Source organism: Perca flavescens, chromosome 15 (assembly GCF_004354835.1).
Source record: "Perca flavescens isolate YP-PL-M2 chromosome 15, PFLA_1.0, whole genome shotgun sequence".
NCBI classification, from domain to species: Eukaryota; Metazoa; Chordata; class Actinopteri; order Perciformes; family Percidae; genus Perca; species Perca flavescens.
In genome coordinates, this window is record NC_041345.1 from 7,940,840 (window position 1) to 7,960,219 (window position 19,380).

At 40.3% G+C, this 19,380-nt stretch overlaps 3 protein-coding genes across 4 annotated transcripts; all 3 read left to right on the forward strand.

Moving 5' to 3' along the window:
- Positions 1 to 5,961: 5,961 nt before the first annotated feature.
- Positions 5,962 to 8,420, forward strand: ppp1r27a (protein phosphatase 1, regulatory subunit 27a). Its single transcript, XM_028599799.1, has 3 exons — positions 5,962 to 6,766; positions 6,929 to 7,079; positions 8,196 to 8,420. The coding sequence occupies exons 1-3, from the start codon at positions 6,322 to 6,324 to the stop codon at positions 8,314 to 8,316; spliced, it is 717 nt and encodes a 238-aa protein (XP_028455600.1). The 5' UTR covers positions 5,962 to 6,321; the 3' UTR covers positions 8,317 to 8,420.
- Positions 8,421 to 9,957: 1,537 nt separating this feature from the next.
- Positions 9,958 to 14,009, forward strand: mcrip1 (MAPK regulated corepressor interacting protein 1). Of its 2 annotated transcripts, none has more exons than XM_028599817.1 (5): positions 9,958 to 10,051; positions 10,793 to 10,887; positions 11,122 to 11,240; positions 13,054 to 13,158; positions 13,252 to 14,009. In XM_028599817.1, the coding sequence occupies exons 2-5, from the start codon at positions 10,880 to 10,882 to the stop codon at positions 13,314 to 13,316; spliced, it is 297 nt and encodes a 98-aa protein (XP_028455618.1). In that variant the 5' UTR covers positions 9,958 to 10,051; positions 10,793 to 10,879; the 3' UTR covers positions 13,317 to 14,009. The 2 variants fall into 2 exon arrangements, with proteins under 2 accessions (XP_028455618.1, XP_028455619.1); XM_028599818.1 differs by having other exon boundaries at positions 10,847 to 10,887.
- Positions 14,010 to 14,679: 670 nt separating this feature from the next.
- On the forward strand, positions 14,680 to 17,813 carry alyref (Aly/REF export factor). Its single transcript, XM_028600577.1, has 6 exons — positions 14,680 to 15,067; positions 16,493 to 16,642; positions 16,755 to 16,902; positions 17,095 to 17,158; positions 17,238 to 17,430; positions 17,512 to 17,813. The coding sequence occupies exons 1-6, from the start codon at positions 14,825 to 14,827 to the stop codon at positions 17,524 to 17,526; spliced, it is 813 nt and encodes a 270-aa protein (XP_028456378.1). The 5' UTR covers positions 14,680 to 14,824; the 3' UTR covers positions 17,527 to 17,813.
- Positions 17,814 to 19,380: the final 1,567 nt, after the last annotated feature.

Below are 19,380 nucleotides of genomic sequence, written 5' to 3' on the forward strand. Positions count from 1 at the left end.
AGTTATAAATAAAATAAAATAAAATAAGTTATGTTAATAGTTTTCCACCCTGGCCACATTAAAAAGAAATGCTTCTTTATGAAAAGCATTATTGATTGTCAATTTAAATAAACTGCAGTGATACAACTTCTGTAGCCATTTTGTTCTCAAACATTACATACTGTATATCCCTAATGTTTTAATTTAGTTGCTGTTGTATCAGTTAATGGAAGTAAAGCTATAGAAGTTACCTGGATGTTACCTCTGCTGAGTATGCTGACTTCTCTATTTATACTAAATGAAAGGGGAATGCCATTAAGGATGTAATGCACCAGCTTCATCTAATATACATATAATATTGATTTCCCTTTCGTCCATGAGGGCTGGGAAGTTGAATTAGCAGTAGACAGATACAAGAGATTCTACTACAAATCCGATTATTGTGATGCCTAGCAAATACCTATTCTAGGTTTTAAATGTTGAGAGTGAATATCAGGGTTTAAATTTACCCAAGATGTAAGCATCTCAACAGCTGCAGGCATCATGGTTTCCCTCTTTCTCTCTGAACAACAGACTCGTTCCTGATTTAGATTCCAACTGCTTTTTTCTCAGCCCACTGCTCGCGCCATACCCAGATCCTTTTAAGCCCGAGTGAGAACCTCCCGTTGGGCCTTTAGAGGTCCAGACAGAGACAAATCTTTACATTGTTTACCATCTAGTGATCCAGGTGTGTTTATACGTACGCTGCCCGTTGAGAAATGTACCACTACTGCTCTTGTCACTGTAGAAGAAAATGAATTACCTAACAGTTTTAGTCTCATTTTATCCAGATATTATCTTTCCTGTTAACTGATTAAGTTCCTATTATTTTCTCTGATCAACAAACTTTTAGTGTCTCCGGGGTTTATTAAGTCTGTCTGCCTTTTGTCTAGCTTCAAAACAAAGCATTTTACTTTGGTCAATGTTAAAGGCGGTACACACCAACCAGACGGCCGACCGTCAACAGAAAAGCCAGTCGAAATGATCAATCGGGTCCCCGAGGTCCAAAAAACTGCCTCGGAACACCTTGAGGCGACACCGACTTGGGAAATGTAATATGTCTCCTTAGCAGCGTTTGTTTGTTTTCTCCGGAAATTCAAAGCCAGACTGTCATGGCGGCTCGTTCAGAATACGATCTCATGTTGTACTAAAATAGTTCACTGAAACATGTTTCTGAAGAAATAGGCCATGCAGTTGCTGAATCTGTCTTCATTTCAGCTCAACAAAGGTCAGTTTAAAAGATTTCCGTCAGATTTTGAGAGACTCTAGTCACGCTCATTCCGCTCGCCATTTCCGGGTGAGTCCCAACTGCCCTGTCTCCGACTGAACATGTCAGGTCGGCCAAAATGAACGCCGACAGCCCCCCAGACTGACGACGGCACGGGACACACTGAACAGATTGGAGTCACTGACCTCGCCAGACTGTCCAACGGCCGATTTTCGGCCCTGTGTGTCCCGGGCTTTAGTGAGACCTTTTGTTTAGAGCCCAAGCTGTCTCCAGCGGTGTTCAAACCTCATTTAAACAAAGGACCGTTTTTCAATAGTTTGAGCGGACGGTATTGGGTCTATGCAAATCTACTCAGATAGTTTTGTGAGTGAATGTCTTCTCAGCTCTTGTCATTCTGTTGCTCCCTGTAACCTTGTATAAAACCCTGACCAGAAAAGTTGTTCTGGTCAGAGAGAATCCTACAGCTTCTCTACAGTGAGCTTCTGTCTCCTCTCTGTCTCCTCTGCGCAGTGAATAAAACTCATCTGAACCAGCCACTGAATTGGACCTGAGAGAACTTATTTTTCCACATCACCCATGGACCTGTGTGTGCCTGGGTCAGCAGGGTGGATTCTGAGAACAGGCGGTGTTTTGGCAGAAGGTCTGCGTTTTCTAGACGCCCTGTGCCTAACTTCTAAAATTCCTGCTTAGGGTCCTGACAAAGCTGTGAAGCTACGGCTTGTTTGTGCATACATATGGATTACTCAAACACGTGACTTGTGTCAAACTGACCTTTTTAGACAACAAAGTTTATGAGGATGACAGCCTGCATTCATAACATGCTAAACACAGACAGGACGCTTCACAACTCTTATTTTTAGGCAATGTAGTCACCAACTTGCCTGCTACCTGCATCACGCAAGTCAGTTGGGTGTTAAGGAATGCAGAGCTGGCTTTTTTGTAACATGTATAGCCCAAGTGATAAGCCTCTGTGACAGATTACTATTAAAATTGTCATTCTTTTGGCTTCAGCTTTATGTGTCCTGAACTGTGTGTCCCTGAATACTTAGCCCTACAGTATAGTGAGATACTGTCGTAAAGGGATGCAAATGGATCACTGGTGGCACCCACTGGCAGATTGTCAACTAGATTTTGTATGTTTATAATATCATGGAGCATGGAGAGATAATATCAGTGCCAGAATCACAGATAGGGATATTGTTTAGTGGCTAATGTATTATGTAGAGGCCAGCCATGTGTCATCATTTATGAGTGGAATGCATCATTGATAGGCAGCCTGTGGATGTGGAATGTGCATGTGAAAGAGAACCCTAGCAGCAGCAGACACACAGACAGACCAGCTGACATGGTTTAAAGTTTATTATTAATGTTTATGTTAGAGCAGAGTACCACAGGTTATTATTATGCATTTATCTTTCTTGAAATGTTTATTGTCAAAATCGTTGTAATGTTTAAATTATTAATTGTATTCTTTAAATTGATATTCATCAAATAAAGGGCGAAATATGTTTATGGTCAGAGAAAAATATATATGATCATGACATCAAGTTTTCAGCAAGTCATACAAGGAATTGCTATTTAATGAGTGCATGCGCCAAATAAAGTGTTCATGTCGTTAAATTGTTAAAATCGTTAAAATGTTTCAGTTATTGGTTTTATTCTTTAAATTGTTATTGATAAAATAATGGGCAAAATAGGTTTATGATCAGGGAAAAATGTATCTGACGCACATCCTGTTTTCGGCAAGTCATACAAGGAACTGCTATTTAATGAGTGCATGTGCCAAAAAAAGTGTTCATGTCGTTAAATTGTTAAAATTGTTAAAATGTTTCAGTTATTAATTTTATTCTTTAAATTTATATTGATAAAATAATGGGCAAAATAGGTTTATGATCAGGGAAAAATGTATCTGACGCACATCCTGTTTTCGGCAAGTCATACAAGGAACTGCTATTGAATGAGTGCATGCACCAAAAAAGTGTTCATGTGCCCAAAATGTGATCCAGCATGAGACTTTGTTTTGACTACCAGTATCGATACTCATAACTTAGTGGATCCCTATCAGAGGCACACACACAGGGCTGCAGCTATCATTGTGGACACTGTGGGCATGTCCTCTGTATTTTTATATTATTTCTTAGAAATCTGGAGATTTTAAGCACCCTTTGGGAGTTTACGTTCTGCTATTAAAAATGAACACCTGCACTTTCTGTTCTCAATATACTTAAATCTGACTTATTTTATGCCAACACATGATGTAGAGAGAACTTTAGTCCTTGCAGTAAAGATAGCTTCGCAACATAGTCAAACTGCTTTAGATATTTATGTTAGGAGATATTTAGACAAAATAACTAAACGAGTTCCAGGGAAACTATTCATATAAGCTAGAGATACCTAGGATTGTGACCCCTAACCCTAAAAAGTCACGTTGAGGGAGATAGGAGCTGATGACACCACGCAGATGTGTGACATTGTCCCTTTCCTGTTAATGTTTGTTGTTGCTAACATTGTCTTTGGCAACGTTCCGTACACCTTAATGTTTTCAACTCTGACTTCTTGGTAATTTGACTGATCATAACATGCAAGGCAGCCTGGGACTATGTATGGAAAGAAGCTGAAACACATGAGACCTCTCTCTCTCTCTCTCTCTCTCTCTCTCTCTCTCTCTCTCTCTCTCTCTCTCCCTCTCTGGCATTAGTCCAAGAGCAGGTCTAACATCGCACCGGGCTGTAACAAACAAACATTTTAGTTTTTCACATGCTGAGGTTCCTTTTTTTTCTGTTGAGGGAGTTCCTGTGGGGAGGAGTGAAGGGAAGCTGGAGGGAGTATCCCCAGTACTCAATGCTACATAAGATACTTTGGAACCTGATAGCTGCTTCTAAAAGTCTCTCCCTGGAGCTGTGAACATTCAAATAGTCTCACTTCAATTTGTCTAGACATTAGTTTTAAGCCTCTGAACGCACTGTTTAGAGACCAGTAGTGCGGGGAGGTGATAAAAAATAATTTGTGTTGGCATTTAGAGCTGGGGTCAACTCTTATCATAACAGAAGCGCATTGATCATTTCCTGCTGGGATAATCTGAGTTATGCGATCTCCCTCCTCTGGTTGTGTAATAAACAAAATGAAAAAATGAAAAAAATGAAAATGAAAATATGCCACAAAACGGTCCTAAAGTGCATGTGCTCAGTTCTGAAACAAAGTTATCTGCAGGTTTTCTGCTGTCACAACTGTTGTACTCTACGACAGTTATGAATGTGAAGATGGGTGAGCAGATAACCTCAAAGTGATAATGAATAGCAAGGTATGTAGAATATGCAGCAATGCATTAGAATAGCTGCAAATTACAAAAGAGGAGATCAGGTTCAGGAGCAGGTCATATCTTGGAGTTGTGGTGAGAAACACAAACCTGAGGATGGCAGCTACGCTATTTCTTCTGTTACATTGGCAGCATCTGTGAAATGCCCAAGGTTTTGTGAACCAGTTATAACCAGCTCTGCCCATTGTAGAAGTCTGTCTGGGGGCAGCTGGTGCCACCAGCACAACATTACAGCACCATTCTCACGAACTGCATGAAACTTGTTATTTTACATTTTGAATAGTAAAAATGTAATAGGAAAATAGGATTACTGTTTATGAGAAATGCAACATTTTTGCTCTATGTGTGTCAATCTTACTTTGGAAGGCAAAGTTCAGTGTTGTAAATAGCTGTGACTTCAGCGGCATTTGAAGGGAGAGGTTACATTTAGTGGCTTTGCCCCCACAGTTAGTCCCACATACAACCTCCTCAGTGGGTGAATTTTATTGGTGTATCTGGTTATGAATCAAAGGGCAAGCATGAGCAAGTGTCACACAATAACGGACCTGCGGGTCATTTAGAAAGATGGAGAAACTTAAACTTAAAGATCTCCACTTTATTCTAAAAGTAGAACATGGGTGTGGTTTTCAAATCAATTTCTAACTAAGGCAGTGGAAGAAGAAGTACTTCAAAACCTTACTAAATAAAAGTATCTAAGTATTATCAACCAAATGTACTTAGATGCATCTCAGAAGTAAAAGTATTTATTGTGCAGTCAAATGTTCCCGGTGTTTTACTATTATATATAATGTTTTCTGAATTGATGTTGCATTAATGTGTATTTTACTGCTGTAAATGTTTAAGGTTGTGTTCATTTTAACTCCTTTATATTTATTGGCTAGTTTAGTCCTACAGCAGTGATTCATATTCCATATGATCATCATGTGTTTGTAGCCACCGCTGAACTAAGGTTTTAATGCACCATTAGGTATGACGTAAGCAGACAAATCAACAACACATGCCAAAATGAAATCATGTGCTATTGCTGTTTGCTGTTGTTTATATGTCCTCCACTATAGCTCTCTTTGATTGAAAAAAGCAACGTGATTCACAGGCAATGATGTATATAACTGTAACTTGTAATAACCCATGATTGGGAAGCCTCCTGTGCATTTGAGGTATGGTCTTCCTCTTCTGTCAATATCTAGCTCTGAAATGTTTATGTGGGAAGTTGTAGGTCTCAAGACTCAAAGGGAACATTTTGGTTGTCAACATTTTTTATGAGGGGTGGGTGCCGTGTCAGAAGGCATGTGACTGTACAGTGGGAGGAACTGGAATAGGGCCACTCATTTCTAAGCTGAAGTCACTGGATATTAGCCCTAAAATAGCCCTACAAAGGGTATATATGGGTCCTCTCCCACTAGCCCCACCAGACAACGATTCTGCGCAACAGCAAACACACTGTGCAAAAGATTATTTTAAATTTAATTGGGAAGAAATTCACAGCAAGTGAAAAATAAAAAAAAAGAGGACCATACAAGCTAAAAGAAGGTCATTGGATCATAGTGAAGCAAAGGATTTGAGAAGTATTTTGCAGTAACAGCAGGAGCTACTCCAGCTGGGAGCTAAAGGGCTAAGAAGCGAGCGAGGAGAGGACACAAAGGACACAGAGCAAAGGATACTGCTCTTTTATTGGATTGGTGCGTTCTCTTGGATTTCTCCCTTCCCTCCTCCTGGGCTGACAGCATAGGGGGGAGGCAGAGCCGCAACCACCGCAGGGATGAAGTACAACTACCATGTACCGGCGTCAACGTACACACGCAGTTCACAGTACACACCAACGTACAACACACCTAGCTATTACACTCCCTCACATTACACACCGTCTACACCGCACTACACCTCCGCATATACCTCTCCAACAAAGTACACCCCGACACAGTACAGCGCGACGCATTACACCCCATCACAGTACACGTCCACTTACAAAGCTGCATCAACTTACATCCCCTCCTACAGCAAAGAGTCACGGTACAGTTCTACACGCCGCACACAAGAAAAAAAGGAAAACCCTGCACCTGTAATACCCGTCACACCTGCAAAGAGAACTGTGCACTTCCCCAATGACATCGTCTTCCAGGATATTGTGAGACGAGGAGATATGGAGCAAATTGGTCGGTTCATGAGAGCGAGGAAGGTTCGTGTGGATACGCTCTTCCACTCAGGTAAGTCTCTACAGCTTTGACCTTTTTTTTGTCAAAAAATAATGCTAGCCAATGAGGATCGAGGCTTCGAAACTGTTTAGATGTCAATCACTGATTTGAACTGACTGCATGGCCGTGTACGGCAGTGCTGCTGCTGAGGATCTGACGTAGTCTTGCGTGCAGGTATGGCAGCGCTACATGAAGCCGTGCTAACGGGAAACCTGGAGGTGGTGAAGCTGCTGGTGAAATATGGTGCTGATGTTCATCAGAGAGACGAAGATGGCTGGACGCCACTTCACATGGCCTGCAGTGACGGCTACCCGGAAATTGCCAGGTGACCTTTTGCCCTTTTACTCTTGACCAATCATCACGCTTCCTTTTTCAGCACACTGGTCACACAGAATAGAACATGAAAGACTTCATCATCTGCTGCTGATTTCTCAAAAGCAAAATTAAACTTACGTCATTAATTTCAACACCTACACTTTTTCTAGGAAACTTGCATGCTTTAAATAACCCCTAAAAGTGTTAGAAAAGGTCACCTTATCACAATGTCTTAGCCTGACAAGCCAGACCCACATCAAGATGTTGGGTCTGGGAACTCACCATTGGCAGGGCTCAATCCGAAGGGCGGGATAAACGGTTGCCTTTCGAATTCCCTCTGCACTCATAGCCAACCAGAGCAACGCTAGTTGATAGATTAAACTTTTGCCGTATCCGGTCGGCAAAACTCCGAACACATCTTCCTTTTTTAAGAATGACTTCAGTGCTTAACTCCAAGTCTTGGAGCAGCAGCCATCTTCTTTGTTTTCAAGTAGCAGGAAATTCACACGGAACCGTTGCAACTCTGCCGTCCTTATGTTAGGCCCGTCCACCGACTCTATACACAATGTGATTGGCCTGACCAGAATTTGGTTTTTCCAGCTCGCAAGCCAACGGAGAGTTGCTAGACTTACCCTGGCTGCAAATGACATTTGCTGCCGCTAGGGTGCGTCTAGATTTCTATAGGGCCCTTTATATATCTATATAAAGGATGCTAGATTTCTAGGCTAACAATGTCCTTACTGAGAGAAAGTTAATCTGGTAGTTTGGTTCTCAACACTGACAATAGGTAATAAATAAACACATAATGACATAATTCATTACAATACACAAAACATGGTATTCAGAATTGAGTAAACCCAGGGATTAAAAGAGAGGGACATCGTTGGATAGGAGGGAATTTAAAATGTTAAAATATACAAGGGAATGTTTTGTGTTAACTTGTATCCATAAGAAGAAATGATGGAACTCATCCTCAATACATACAGCTTCAATAATACCACAAACAATTTTGACCAGTTATTCTGAGGTCTGAGGTCACAATAATAAACTATTCCATGTTTTTCTTTTGTTCTCATACTATATGAGAACCTCTGTTTAACAACGCTCTGCTTCATTCTCCACTTAGTTATCTGCTGTTGATGGGAGCCAGCACAGAGGCAGAGAACGAGAGCGGAGAGAAGCCTGCAGACCTCATCGACGCAGACTGCAAAGAGCTGGCCAAACTGTTTGAGACGGGCTGTGTGTGACTGGGCACCAAATGGACCCAAAGTGAGACCACAGCAACAGAGAAGACGGAAAGCTTAGCAGTCACTTGGAAAAGAAAGAAAAACATATTTAACAGTAATAAACAGTGCAATACCAACCAAACTTGTAACAGGGTGGAAGAACATAGCCAGAGTTAGGACCACATCACTGAACCTGTAAAGCTAAATGGTGGTTTGTTAGTTTCAAAAGTTTTTTTTTTTTTTTATTTGCAGCCTCAAAGCAATACCCCATTAGGCTGCAGCTGTTGCTGGTGGTTATGTTATTTTATTTCATTTTACTTTGTTTTGCGCATTTGTGTATTTGTCATACTGCCAGTGTCTATGCAACAAATGTTAATCTGCGAACATCTGTCTTCACTCTCAGCTCATGTACAGTTGTACAATACCGGCAATGTCTCACCATGGTCCAGGTCTGAATACCTATTAATTTCTGAAGGAAATTAGATTAATCTACATCCTCCTGAGCATTTCGGTTTAAGTATTCTACCGATTGTGTTAGTGTTTAGCAGTCACTTTTTAAGTAGCTGCTTGCACTCTGCAGACTCCAAACTGTGTATTGAATTTACAACACAGAATCGGAGCCGAGATGTTTGTGTTTTATAGACATAAAATTATGTATTATGTATATAAATATAATTAAAAAAAGTTGATGCTGTATAAGCTCTTTTACTGCTGCAGTATTTCCCCCTGATGTATTGCTTTTGTTTTCTGTAGTAGAAATACAAATGTCAGCAATGAAAGTCTTATAATTTTCTCCTAATTCATTATTTTTGTACGTTTTCATAAATAAAGAAACCTTTTATAAATATGACTGAGTTGCTATTGCGTGGTCTGTGTAAGAATAAATGAAAGTGTATTACCAGAGAGAGAACACACCATGTCTTCTTGCTGGAGCTTTTCAGCCATCCTCGTTGGGTAAAGCATTGTTATTTTGCTATAAGATGTCCTCTACTTTAGTCTTGCTTTACTTAGGTTTAGTTTTGCGGCTGCCTCTGCTTTCAAATGGTAAATGATAACAAAAATATATCCTGATGTTCCTGGTATGGCATCCTGACATGAATGTAAAATGAAAATACAGTAGCAACAATGACAGACATTTTAGTGTTTTAGGAAAACAAAATTGGCCAATTTTAGATTAGTGAGAGCATGTCTGTTCAGCAAAAGTTTATTAAGATGCAGATTTACATGACCTTGATATAAGTTATAAGACGTTATATGTTATATTGTTTTGATAACATTATCATACTTTTTTCATTTAACTTAAATTTTGAACAGAAAATCTCAGGTAGGCCTATAATTCAATTAGCCTACGTTTTATTTTTAGTGTCAAATCATAGCAGAAGGACACTTTCCATCTAGATAGGTCTAGACCACACTATATAATTTGTATAATGTTTCTGGTATTTTCCATTAAGTCAATTATTTCATCCCACCTATGCATTTACTTATGTTATTGTGTAGTTCTTCTTTATATATAGCTATATATACATGTGCTTTATGTCTTTATTTATTTTTGTGCATATATATATATATATATATATATGTATATGTGTGTGCATATATACAAATGCACAAAAATAAATAAAGACATAAAGCACTTCCGTGTCTTTTCCAAGCTTTTTCCGGAAATGATTGGTTGGCATTGGCAACGTTTTAGCCAGGTCTAACGGCGTACGAGTCTCTGAATAAAGAAACCGAAAGGAAGGGTTATAAAAAGGTTTGTTAAATATCTTAACAGCGTGTCTATTAATGTACATCTTGAACATGTTATTACTGCGTTAATCGTCTTTCTAATAAATATTTGGGACCAGTAACGCCAGGAAAATATTAGCTGATTGAAGCTAAGCTCCGACAAGACAATGTAAATCGTCCAGCTAGCTAGCTAGCTAGCTAGCTAAAGTTAGCTGAAATTATTGTGTCAGCAAATCTATAGTAAGCTGTCCAGGACAATGCTACAGGGGGACACGAATCCCAATAAGAAAAAACGATTTTAGGGGCAATAAATAGTCTTGTTCATGAGAATTTGACCAGCGGCTAATCTACCGGGTCTGTCTCTATAGCCTGCTGCTAACACTACTGAAGCTACTAATGTAAAAACGTAAACAAAAGCCCCTTGGCATGCTAACGTCAATATTTGATCAGGTTTCCAGACGCACAGCGTACCATAGCTCTATGGAAATGAGTTAACGTTAGAAACGATGAGTTAACAACATTCATATCGTTACTAATGTTACTTGACTTACCAGAACTCTTCTGGAGATATAGTTTATTGTAAGTGACTTGTAAGTAACGTTAGCTATCAAATGTAACTCTGTGGGCTGACCAGCAGTGTTACCCGTTTACTGATTCTAATAGTAAGTTTTGATGTAAATGCGGGGCTAGCTAAGTTATGTCATTTAGAAACTGACTTCTTAGATCACGTGGAGATGCTATACTTTCCATTGTTGTTTATTGTTAGAATTCAGCTGAGGACTTCTGAACCTTTTTTATTCTTCAAATCCACTCACCATAGAGGAGCGAGGAGCGAGTACAGACTGCAAACAGAATGACCAGGTCTGTAACAAGTTGTGGCACTTAAGTGCTAATGCACAAGTACAAATAGATCAGTGTTAATAGTGTTCATTAAAATGTAATCAAACATAATTTTAATTTTGTGCTGCTTTGGGCTTGAGACAAAGAAGAATATTATGTTTAAGTTTAGTTTACAGTAAAAAATGAAAAAAAAAGACTTCAACCAAATGAATGTCTATTTATGCTGCTAATTTTGCTGTTTTTATGTTTGTGAAGCTCATCTGCTCCCAGGATGGTGAATAGTTACAAGCGGACTTCAAGCCCCCGATCCCCTACTAACAGTGGGGAGCTTTTCACCCCAGCACATGAGGAAAATGTGCGCTTTATACATGATAGTAAGTATGCCTTCTAACATTGATTTCTTTCAAAATGATCTAAGCATTTCAGAATAATAGACCTCGCAGAACTAATTGAATTGTGTTGTCCGAGAACAGCTTTGACCCAAGTCCTGTACCCTATTGACATTAGCAAAAACAGCAACAGGAAAATAAAAATTGACCTGTTTTTAAAATGTTATGCTTGAAATACTGAAAGTCCTTTCTTCTTTCTGCGCATGCTTTCTCACTTGATTTAAGTGGGTGATTATTGATAGGTCTATTGCAGGTGACTTGTCTTCTCATGTGTTATAACTACAAGAGTAGTGTATTGATATAAAACAATTTCTTCAGTTGAAGCTCAACAGTAAACCAATCACAGCGTAAAGAGCTTAATGCAGGCCCATCAAAAAAATGTGACCATGGTGTGTTTCTGGATTCAGTATATTGTGCAGCAGGTCGGGACTCTTCATTCTGACCACTTAAGCTGTTTTCACATATGAATTCCAGACTATGTCTGAGGAATTAGGTCCGAACATAGTCCTGAGTATCCCTTTCACACATGTAGCACACAACAGGAGATTGTCTGTGTCAGATGCACTCTCCCTTACTGGACATATTCCGTTTGAGTTAGACGAGAGGTGGCTCTGGGTAGAGCTTGCAGCAGACAGGACATCATTTGGATTACACTGTGTCACGGAGCTGTTCATGGTTTGGTCATAAGCGACCGAGTCCCTTGCCGTGCCATGAATTTGTCTGATGATTTTGGCTGCGTCGACCGACGAGTTCCAGAATCTCTATGTCCCTCCAGTTAGATATTTTTGTTACCGTCTTCATGTAAATCACCTCATCACCTCATTCAGCTCATATCAGTTAAATCTAGAATTACACTGTTTACAGTATATTTTTCAAAACAGCTTATAGAGCAACAGTTGAATGTGAGGACAGGATTTGTAAATGCCAATACAACAGTTTTGCTTGTCAGTCAGCTTATCCTCTCCACAATGCAAGAAGCCTTACTAAACCGTCTCTCATTCTGAACACTGATACTCAGTGAATAATGTATTTAATTGTTTGCGAACCAGGGGGAACCACACATTTATTGCGTAGATTTCAAAGGGGCCCTGTGGAGTTTTCTTGTCTTACTCACCAAATTGTATCACTATTCTCATTGTGTTATTACATTGTTTTGTGTATCCTTGAGGTCTTAACAGATGCTTTTCCTTGCTAAAACAATGATTTGTATCTTGGCACGTTACTGCCACCTGTAGATCAGTGGTATAATGTGAAACCATTAGCTTGACTATGTATCGCATCACCAGTGTGTGCACGCTTGTATGTGCATCCTTGTACACATGCACAAGATAAACAAAATAGGGAACAAAATGGTAGGAACACACTCCATAGCGCTACTAGAGGTCATAAACACCACAGGGAACCTTTTAAGTCCTGAGAATAGTAGTGTCAAAGGTAGATCCGAGTGCTTGGACAGTGACAGTGCTGTGCTAATGATCCCAGACCAGTCCACAGATCGCTTTTCAACGATCACTTCAACTATCATCATTAGAAGTATAAATAGTGCTACAGTATCTGAATCAGACAACTTAATTTGCTCACTCTGAGTACGAAGACTGGCATTGAAGCACTTACTTACTTTGAAAAGTGCTAAATAATGAGTTTGCAAGTTACAAAATGCCAGCAGAGATTGGGCACTTAAACTACACGTCTCACTTTCTTTAAGTTGGACTTCTGATTTACCTTCAGTCTGTCTTCTTATGTCATTTCTAACAACTAAATGTAAAAAAAAAGCATTGTTGTCTTCACTCTTTCACAGCCTGGCAATGTGTGCTCCGAGACATCAGATCAACACAAAATAGTGAACGTAATGACCGTGGACCACAAGAGTATGTGGAGAAGAACCCAAATCCTAACCTACATTGTAAGTAGTGAAGTGGTTTGTATCTTATATATAAGATAAAAAAATGAACCAAGCACAGGCCATTTAACAACTTGTTTCTGTCTGCTCTTGCAGCTTTCACACCAGTGGACCTGAGCGACCTTAAGAAGCGCAACACACAGGACTCCAAGAAGTCCTAGTCTTTCTTACAATGGTCCAGTCGTTTCTTTCCACCCATTATCCTCGAGAACTTTTCCTCCATCAGCCAGAAAGTCAGCCCTGTTGGCCAGTCTATAGCACAGAATGCCAATCTCATTTCTCAACTCTGGACCATAGCAACCCCCATCTCTTTCGTTACCCTCTTCAACTGACTACGAAGAAAAGAACCAGGATACCGGGACAAATTCTCTCGTCTCTTGGTTCATGTTTTTTTAAGTCACAAAATCTTCATATGTACATTATGTGGATGGGACTGATGCAAACTTTCACCAACATTTGCTGACATCTGATGCTGAGGTACAAACTGTCGACACTCTCCACAGGACACAAAAGACTTCAGTCTTAAATACAAACCTTGTTTTCTTTACTACTGCTACTTATATGACTTTGGGGGGAAATGCGAAAGGACTGACTTCTATTTTTATTTTTTTTTGGAAGATAGTTTGATCGGTAAATTGTAGAAGTAATGGAATGGTCACATTGGATATACATTTTACTTTATGGGCAAGTTTTGGAAGCCAAATGCAATGTAGAAGGCCAACATTTTTATTATAAATTTTCTTGCCCTCAAATGGACTTTACTAAGTAGAGACCTCCCAGAGTATGCTGCCCTTGGTTAACCCTCCCTCCCCTAAGCCTTGAAACAAAATGTTGAATAAAAGACTTTTACAGTACTCCTGTTTGTATTTATCTTACATGAATGTAAACCCTAACCACTAACTAACCCAAGTGAAACTCACCCGTAATCTTACACTGGAGGGAATTTCAAAAAGCCAGATAATAAGAAACAATTATGCTATATCCTGGTTATACTTATTTTAGGCCAATTACTATTTTCATTATCAATTATATATAATATGTAATTGAAGAATATAATAGTATAATAAGAATATAATTCTTGATTCATTGATTAATCATTTGGTCCATAACTTATCAGAAAATAATAAACAATTTCTTAGAATCAAAGTTGACATAATCAATTTGCTTGTTTTGTCTGACCGTAGATATTTAGTTTAATGCCATAGAAGGCAAAGAAAGCCAAAGAAAACCAGCAAATAGTCACAATGAAGAGGCTGGAACCAGTAAAAATGTGCATGATTATCAAAATAATTGCAGATTGATTTTCTGCCAATCAACTAATCAATTAATCTACAAATTGTTTTAGCTCTGATTTGAATCTGTAAAACCAAAGCTAAATTATAAATATGAGGAACATTATCCAGTCATTCATGTTGATTAGTATGCAGTACATTTTTTATTAACAGTATTACAAAAGAATGGTGTTTGTGTCTTGGTCACGCGTATTACGTGATGACGTTGTGTTTACGTGCAGTACGTACCGAACCAGCTTGTCTATATACAGCGGAGGTTGGCTTATTGTGTTTACTCGTCGTAGAAACTGTGAAGGGACAAGGAGAGGAAGCAATCGAGTCTAGGGTGTATTTCTTTTATATATTCGTTGGCAGTTTAGCATTATCGGGGCAGCATAATGGCCGATAAAATGGATATGTCTCTAGACGACATTATCAAGCAGAACAGGCAGCAGAGAGGTGGAGGCCGCGGTGGAAGAGGTCGAGGCCGCGGAGGCTCAGGTGGCGGCCGAGGAGGAGGAGGCCCTGGGCGTCTTGGAGTCAGCGGCGGCGGATTTGCAGGCCGAGGCGGCGGGTCCGGCCCCATGAGGAGCCGACAGAATCTGAGCCGCGGTAGAGGCAGACCAACGCCTTACAGCAGGGTATGAGAAAATTAGAGGAATGGGCAGAAAAAGGAAAAACCTACGGCAAACCTGAAAATGCCTGGTTAACAACCTTCTATTCTCCAGTATGCTTGCTAGCTAACCCTCTAGCCAGCTTGCTAGTCAAGCGAATCAAATGTTCGCTATAACCGCGGAGTTTCCCCCGGGGGAGAGCTCTATGGTTTGCGGTTAAGCATTAATGGAAGTTGTATGCATAGTGTGTTCCTTCTCCCACAACCCATATGTGTTACATCGTTTTCCAAGAGGAGGCCTTTTGGAGAGAGCGAATGTGTTAGCCATATTGGCTAACGAGCTAAAGGTTGGATCGTGAAGGCCTCTGCGGCGCCATTTTGAATCCGGCACCTTAAATTAAAGCTAGTAGTCCACGGTCAGTAACCGCTTTCCACCCCAAGTGTCAAAATGATGGTGAGAGGAAACCGCATCATCCAGAAAATTCACCCGCAAATGATTTTTCCACCACTTTTGGAGTATAGTTTTTGTCTGGCCCGGTGCAGCGACCAGGCGGCCTTTTGTTCGGGAGTGGCGGCTGGCGGGTTCCACAACAAGGCCTGTTTGGTGGCTTTTCAACCAGTGTGGCTGTTACTTGTGGATGGATCAGTGGACTTTTAACACCCTAGTAATGTTCACATAAGGCAAACCTTCACTCCTTAAGTGTGAATGAGTATTTAGACAAGCTCAACAAACCCCCAATCAAAATGGCGTGGTCTCAAAATGGACGCTCAGATAAGCCAAGCTCACATAGAGGGGGTAGCTGGCCATTGTATCTAGTTGTTTTATTACGATCCATCCACCCTCATCTTATGGACACTAAACCCTTCGTGAAAGCCCGTTTCGTGGCTTGGTAAAGAACTTTTGGGCGGGCCAAGAAAACACGGTGCAACGCTGGAGGCAACACTGCTTCAGATGGCGACCCCTGTGTACCCGAGGATCATATCTGGAGAGTCTTTGGTGGAGGCGCAGATGGCAAGAGAACAATGGGCGAAGTTGGTAGCTAGCCGGGGTGGGCAAGTTGTTCAGGGGTTAGTATAGAGTGTGTGGGTGGTTTTGGGATGATAAATATTGGTCAATGTTGACATAATTGAATAAATGGATAGTCTCAGCAAATGCTGCTATACCCATAATATTTTAATTGTAGACATTATTTATAAGCTATATACAAAACATCTTTGCTGTTAAGATTGTTTGTTTGTCCTGTGTATGTCCTCTGTCTGAACTGATTCACTTGCTTGTAGTGATGGGGTGGGCAGGGAACATTTGGGGATCCTCTTGGGGGGAACTGAGCACCCTGGCCCTGTTGGAAGTGGAACCCCTGCTTACCCCAACACCCAGCCGTGTGGACTCTGTGATTGACAGAGGCAAGGGGATCCTGAAGTCAGCAGGTGCGTTCTCTTTCATCTGTTGCAGCCTAAACAGCTTCCAGATAAGTGGCAGCATGACATGTTTGACAACGGCTTCAGTGGCCCAGTCGGAGGTGGCGGAGGAGCTGGTGTGGAAACTGGAGGGAAGCTCCTCGTCTCCAATCTCGACTTTGGGGTCTCAGATGCTGACATTCAGGTATGTGCCTTACCCATTTGATTTTTGTGAGTGGTGCATATTCCATGTGTTGGAGTGCTAAACTGGATGAGGCCAAGGAATGGCTATTCAAGTCTCTATTTTCTTTTCTCAGGAACTTTTTGCTGAATTTGGGACTCTGAAAAAGGCTGCAGTTCACTATGACCGATCGGGGCGGAGCCTGGGAACCGCAGATGTCCACTTTGAAAGAAGGGCAGATGCCCTTAAGGCCATGAAACAATACAATGGCATCCCACTGGATGGTATGCCTCAAACTTAATTCATATGTATCATGTCCTCTTGCGTTGAATTGAATTATGGCTGCACAAAGATTTTCAGTATTTTTAAACTTTAATAATATAGGAACATTAATTATCTATCTGGCAAATTTCTTGAATGTTTCGGTCACTACTTACCTGCCTAAGTTGTGAGGCTCATAATGTCTGTCTCTCTAGGGCGGCCTATGAACATACAGCTCGTCACATCACAGATTGACACACAGAGGCGACCTATGCAGGGGTAAGTTTGGTTCTTTATTTTTCATGCTTCAATTTGACACACATTGAGAACACTGTGTGATGGGTGGTCTTGTTTTCAGTCTGAACAGAGGCGGTGGAGGAGGCATGAACAGAAATCGCGGGGGTGGCTTCAGAGGCATGCAGAGAGGCCGCGGAGGACGTGGTGCAGGCGGTGCCGGGGGAAGAGGTCGGGGTGGCCGCGGCGGTAGTGGTAGCAAGCAGCAGCTGTCAGCAGAAGAACTCGACGCCCAGTTAGACGCCTACAATGCCAGGGTAGGTTGCAGTGTCAAATGTTAGTTAACAATTTTTTATTTTTTTTTGCGGATGTCTAATTTCATTCTTCTGTTTTTTCAGATGGACACCAGCTAAAAAATACAGTTCCTCTGGATTGTTGTCCCTTCCTGTCTGCACAGAAGGGTAGTTGTGACAGATGTGCAGAATATTTTACACATGAATGTCTTCTGATGTGATTTGAAATTATTGTTCCAACCTCTTCTTTTAAATGCTCCGTTTTTTACCAGTACTTGATTATTTTTGTTTTTCTGACGAAAAATGGTTTTGGCTGTAGGTTAATGTGAATTGGGTTTTCCCAGTTCTTTTCTCTACCCTGTAGTTAATGACACTTGTATTAAAACCTACAGTGAATATTAACCAAATACTGTCTCTTTCTATGTTCTTGTGTCGGCTTGTCTATCCTGTTTCAAAATGCATGGAAAGGGTCCCTACAGTTTGTGCCAAACACTAAAATGGGCTAATTTTTCCACATGCTTATTTAATACCTTGTCTCAGTATAAAACCTTCAGACCCCCATCCATTTATATAGTGTTGGTTGGAATCAACTGACTGCCAATAGTATGAAATGATTACCTTGAACGATAGCTGGATTGTCACAATATAACAGCACAATCTGGTGTCAGGTTATTGAAATCAAGCCTTGGAATAATCTAAAATCTAAACATTAGGTTTTACATAGCATTTCAATGTGAAGGACATGCATTTACCTGATGGGATTTTGATCTTGTAATGTGTGTTCCATTTTAGGGTTTTTGTGATGTCTGCAACATGTGCTACACACTTACTGAAACTACTACAGGTTTAACTTTCCCAAAGACACCCAATGTAATACTAATGAAATCACTAACTGCCATAAAACACACCTGTAGAAAGTGGACAAGCATCTGCACGTCTAGTCTGGAGTCTAAAGCTATTTGACAGGATGGAGTTGTTAAATTAATGGTAAATATATATTGTTGGCTGCTTGGTTGGTCTCTCCATATTACTTAGCTGGAAAGGGAAATGTCCCACAGCTAAGCAACCTGAGCAGTGTCATTGTCAGGACTCATGATTGAACCATAGACTGTTAATAAATATATGGTGATATGGATTGAACACAAACAGTTGTAGCCCACAGTTCATGCTTCACTGCTTTAATGCACTGCCACATAAAAGCCACCAGATGTCATCATGCTCTGTATCTCAACAGTAGATCGTATATAAAGACGTATCAACCATATACGGTCAACAGTAATGTCAACGTGTTTGAGCCTACCGGTTTTTGAAATGCCACGCCTATGACAGGAACCGAATCATGTATTATGTACTTAGGCCCGGTGGGTAAAGAACTTCTGCAGTTGCAAGGAGTGAGTCGAAATAAAGGTTGAAGTCACGGGTGTATTAAGAGAACGGCTGAAGTGAACAAAGTGTAAAATATTTGTGAGCATGCAGCACATGCCCAAGCGTGTCTTTAGTGCAAATTTCCCGGAAGCATGTCTAAAGACCAACATGTTTAAATTGTTACCAAATACTGTTTCCGGTTAGGTTTTCATGATTGAAGCAAAGAGCCCTTTTCTTTTTCTTCATGGAAAACATTAATTGTTTGCATTATGTAAATTTTGGTGGTGGGTGGATAAAATAAATGGAAGACCTGACAATAGCCCTGTTTAGGGCTATATTGTAAAAGTATTCAGATCCTGTACTTTAGTGAAAGTAGTAATACCACAATGTAAAAATATTCTGTTACAAGTACTGCTTTTGAATTTCCACAAAGGCTATAGTGGGCTACATAATTAAATATACCTAATATATATATATATATATATATATATATATATATATATATATATATATATATATATATATAAAGGAAGTAGTTATTTTGCTGAATGCCCACCATCAAAGTGTGGTAAATATATAGGGGATTCTTATTATTGTTCCGTTAGCAGC

What these genes read in the sequence shown, in the direction of transcription:
- ppp1r27a (XM_028599799.1), top strand. Translation starts at nt 6,322, where the DNA reads ATGAAGTACAACTACCATGTACCGGCGTCAACGTACACACGCAGTTCA. An exon ending in GGATACGCTCTTCCACTCAG is followed by an intron (nt 6,767 to 6,928) that starts GTAAGTCTCTAC and finishes TCTTGCGTGCAG; the next exon opens with GTATGGCAGCGCTACATGAA. An exon ending in GGCTACCCGGAAATTGCCAG is followed by an intron (nt 7,080 to 8,195) that starts GTGACCTTTTGC and finishes TTCTCCACTTAG; the next exon opens with TTATCTGCTGTTGATGGGAG.
- mcrip1 (XM_028599817.1), top strand. An exon ending in TGTGCGCTTTATACATGATA is followed by an intron (nt 11,241 to 13,053) that starts GTAAGTATGCCT and finishes ACTCTTTCACAG; the next exon opens with CCTGGCAATGTGTGCTCCGA. An exon ending in CCCAAATCCTAACCTACATT is followed by an intron (nt 13,159 to 13,251) that starts GTAAGTAGTGAA and finishes CTGCTCTTGCAG; the next exon opens with CTTTCACACCAGTGGACCTG.
- alyref (XM_028600577.1), top strand. Translation starts at nt 14,825, where the DNA reads ATGGCCGATAAAATGGATATGTCTCTAGACGACATTATCAAGCAGAAC. An exon ending in GACCAACGCCTTACAGCAGG is followed by an intron (nt 15,068 to 16,492) that starts GTATGAGAAAAT and finishes CATCTGTTGCAG; the next exon opens with CCTAAACAGCTTCCAGATAA. An exon ending in CAATGGCATCCCACTGGATG is followed by an intron (nt 16,903 to 17,094) that starts GTATGCCTCAAA and finishes CTGTCTCTCTAG; the next exon opens with GGCGGCCTATGAACATACAG.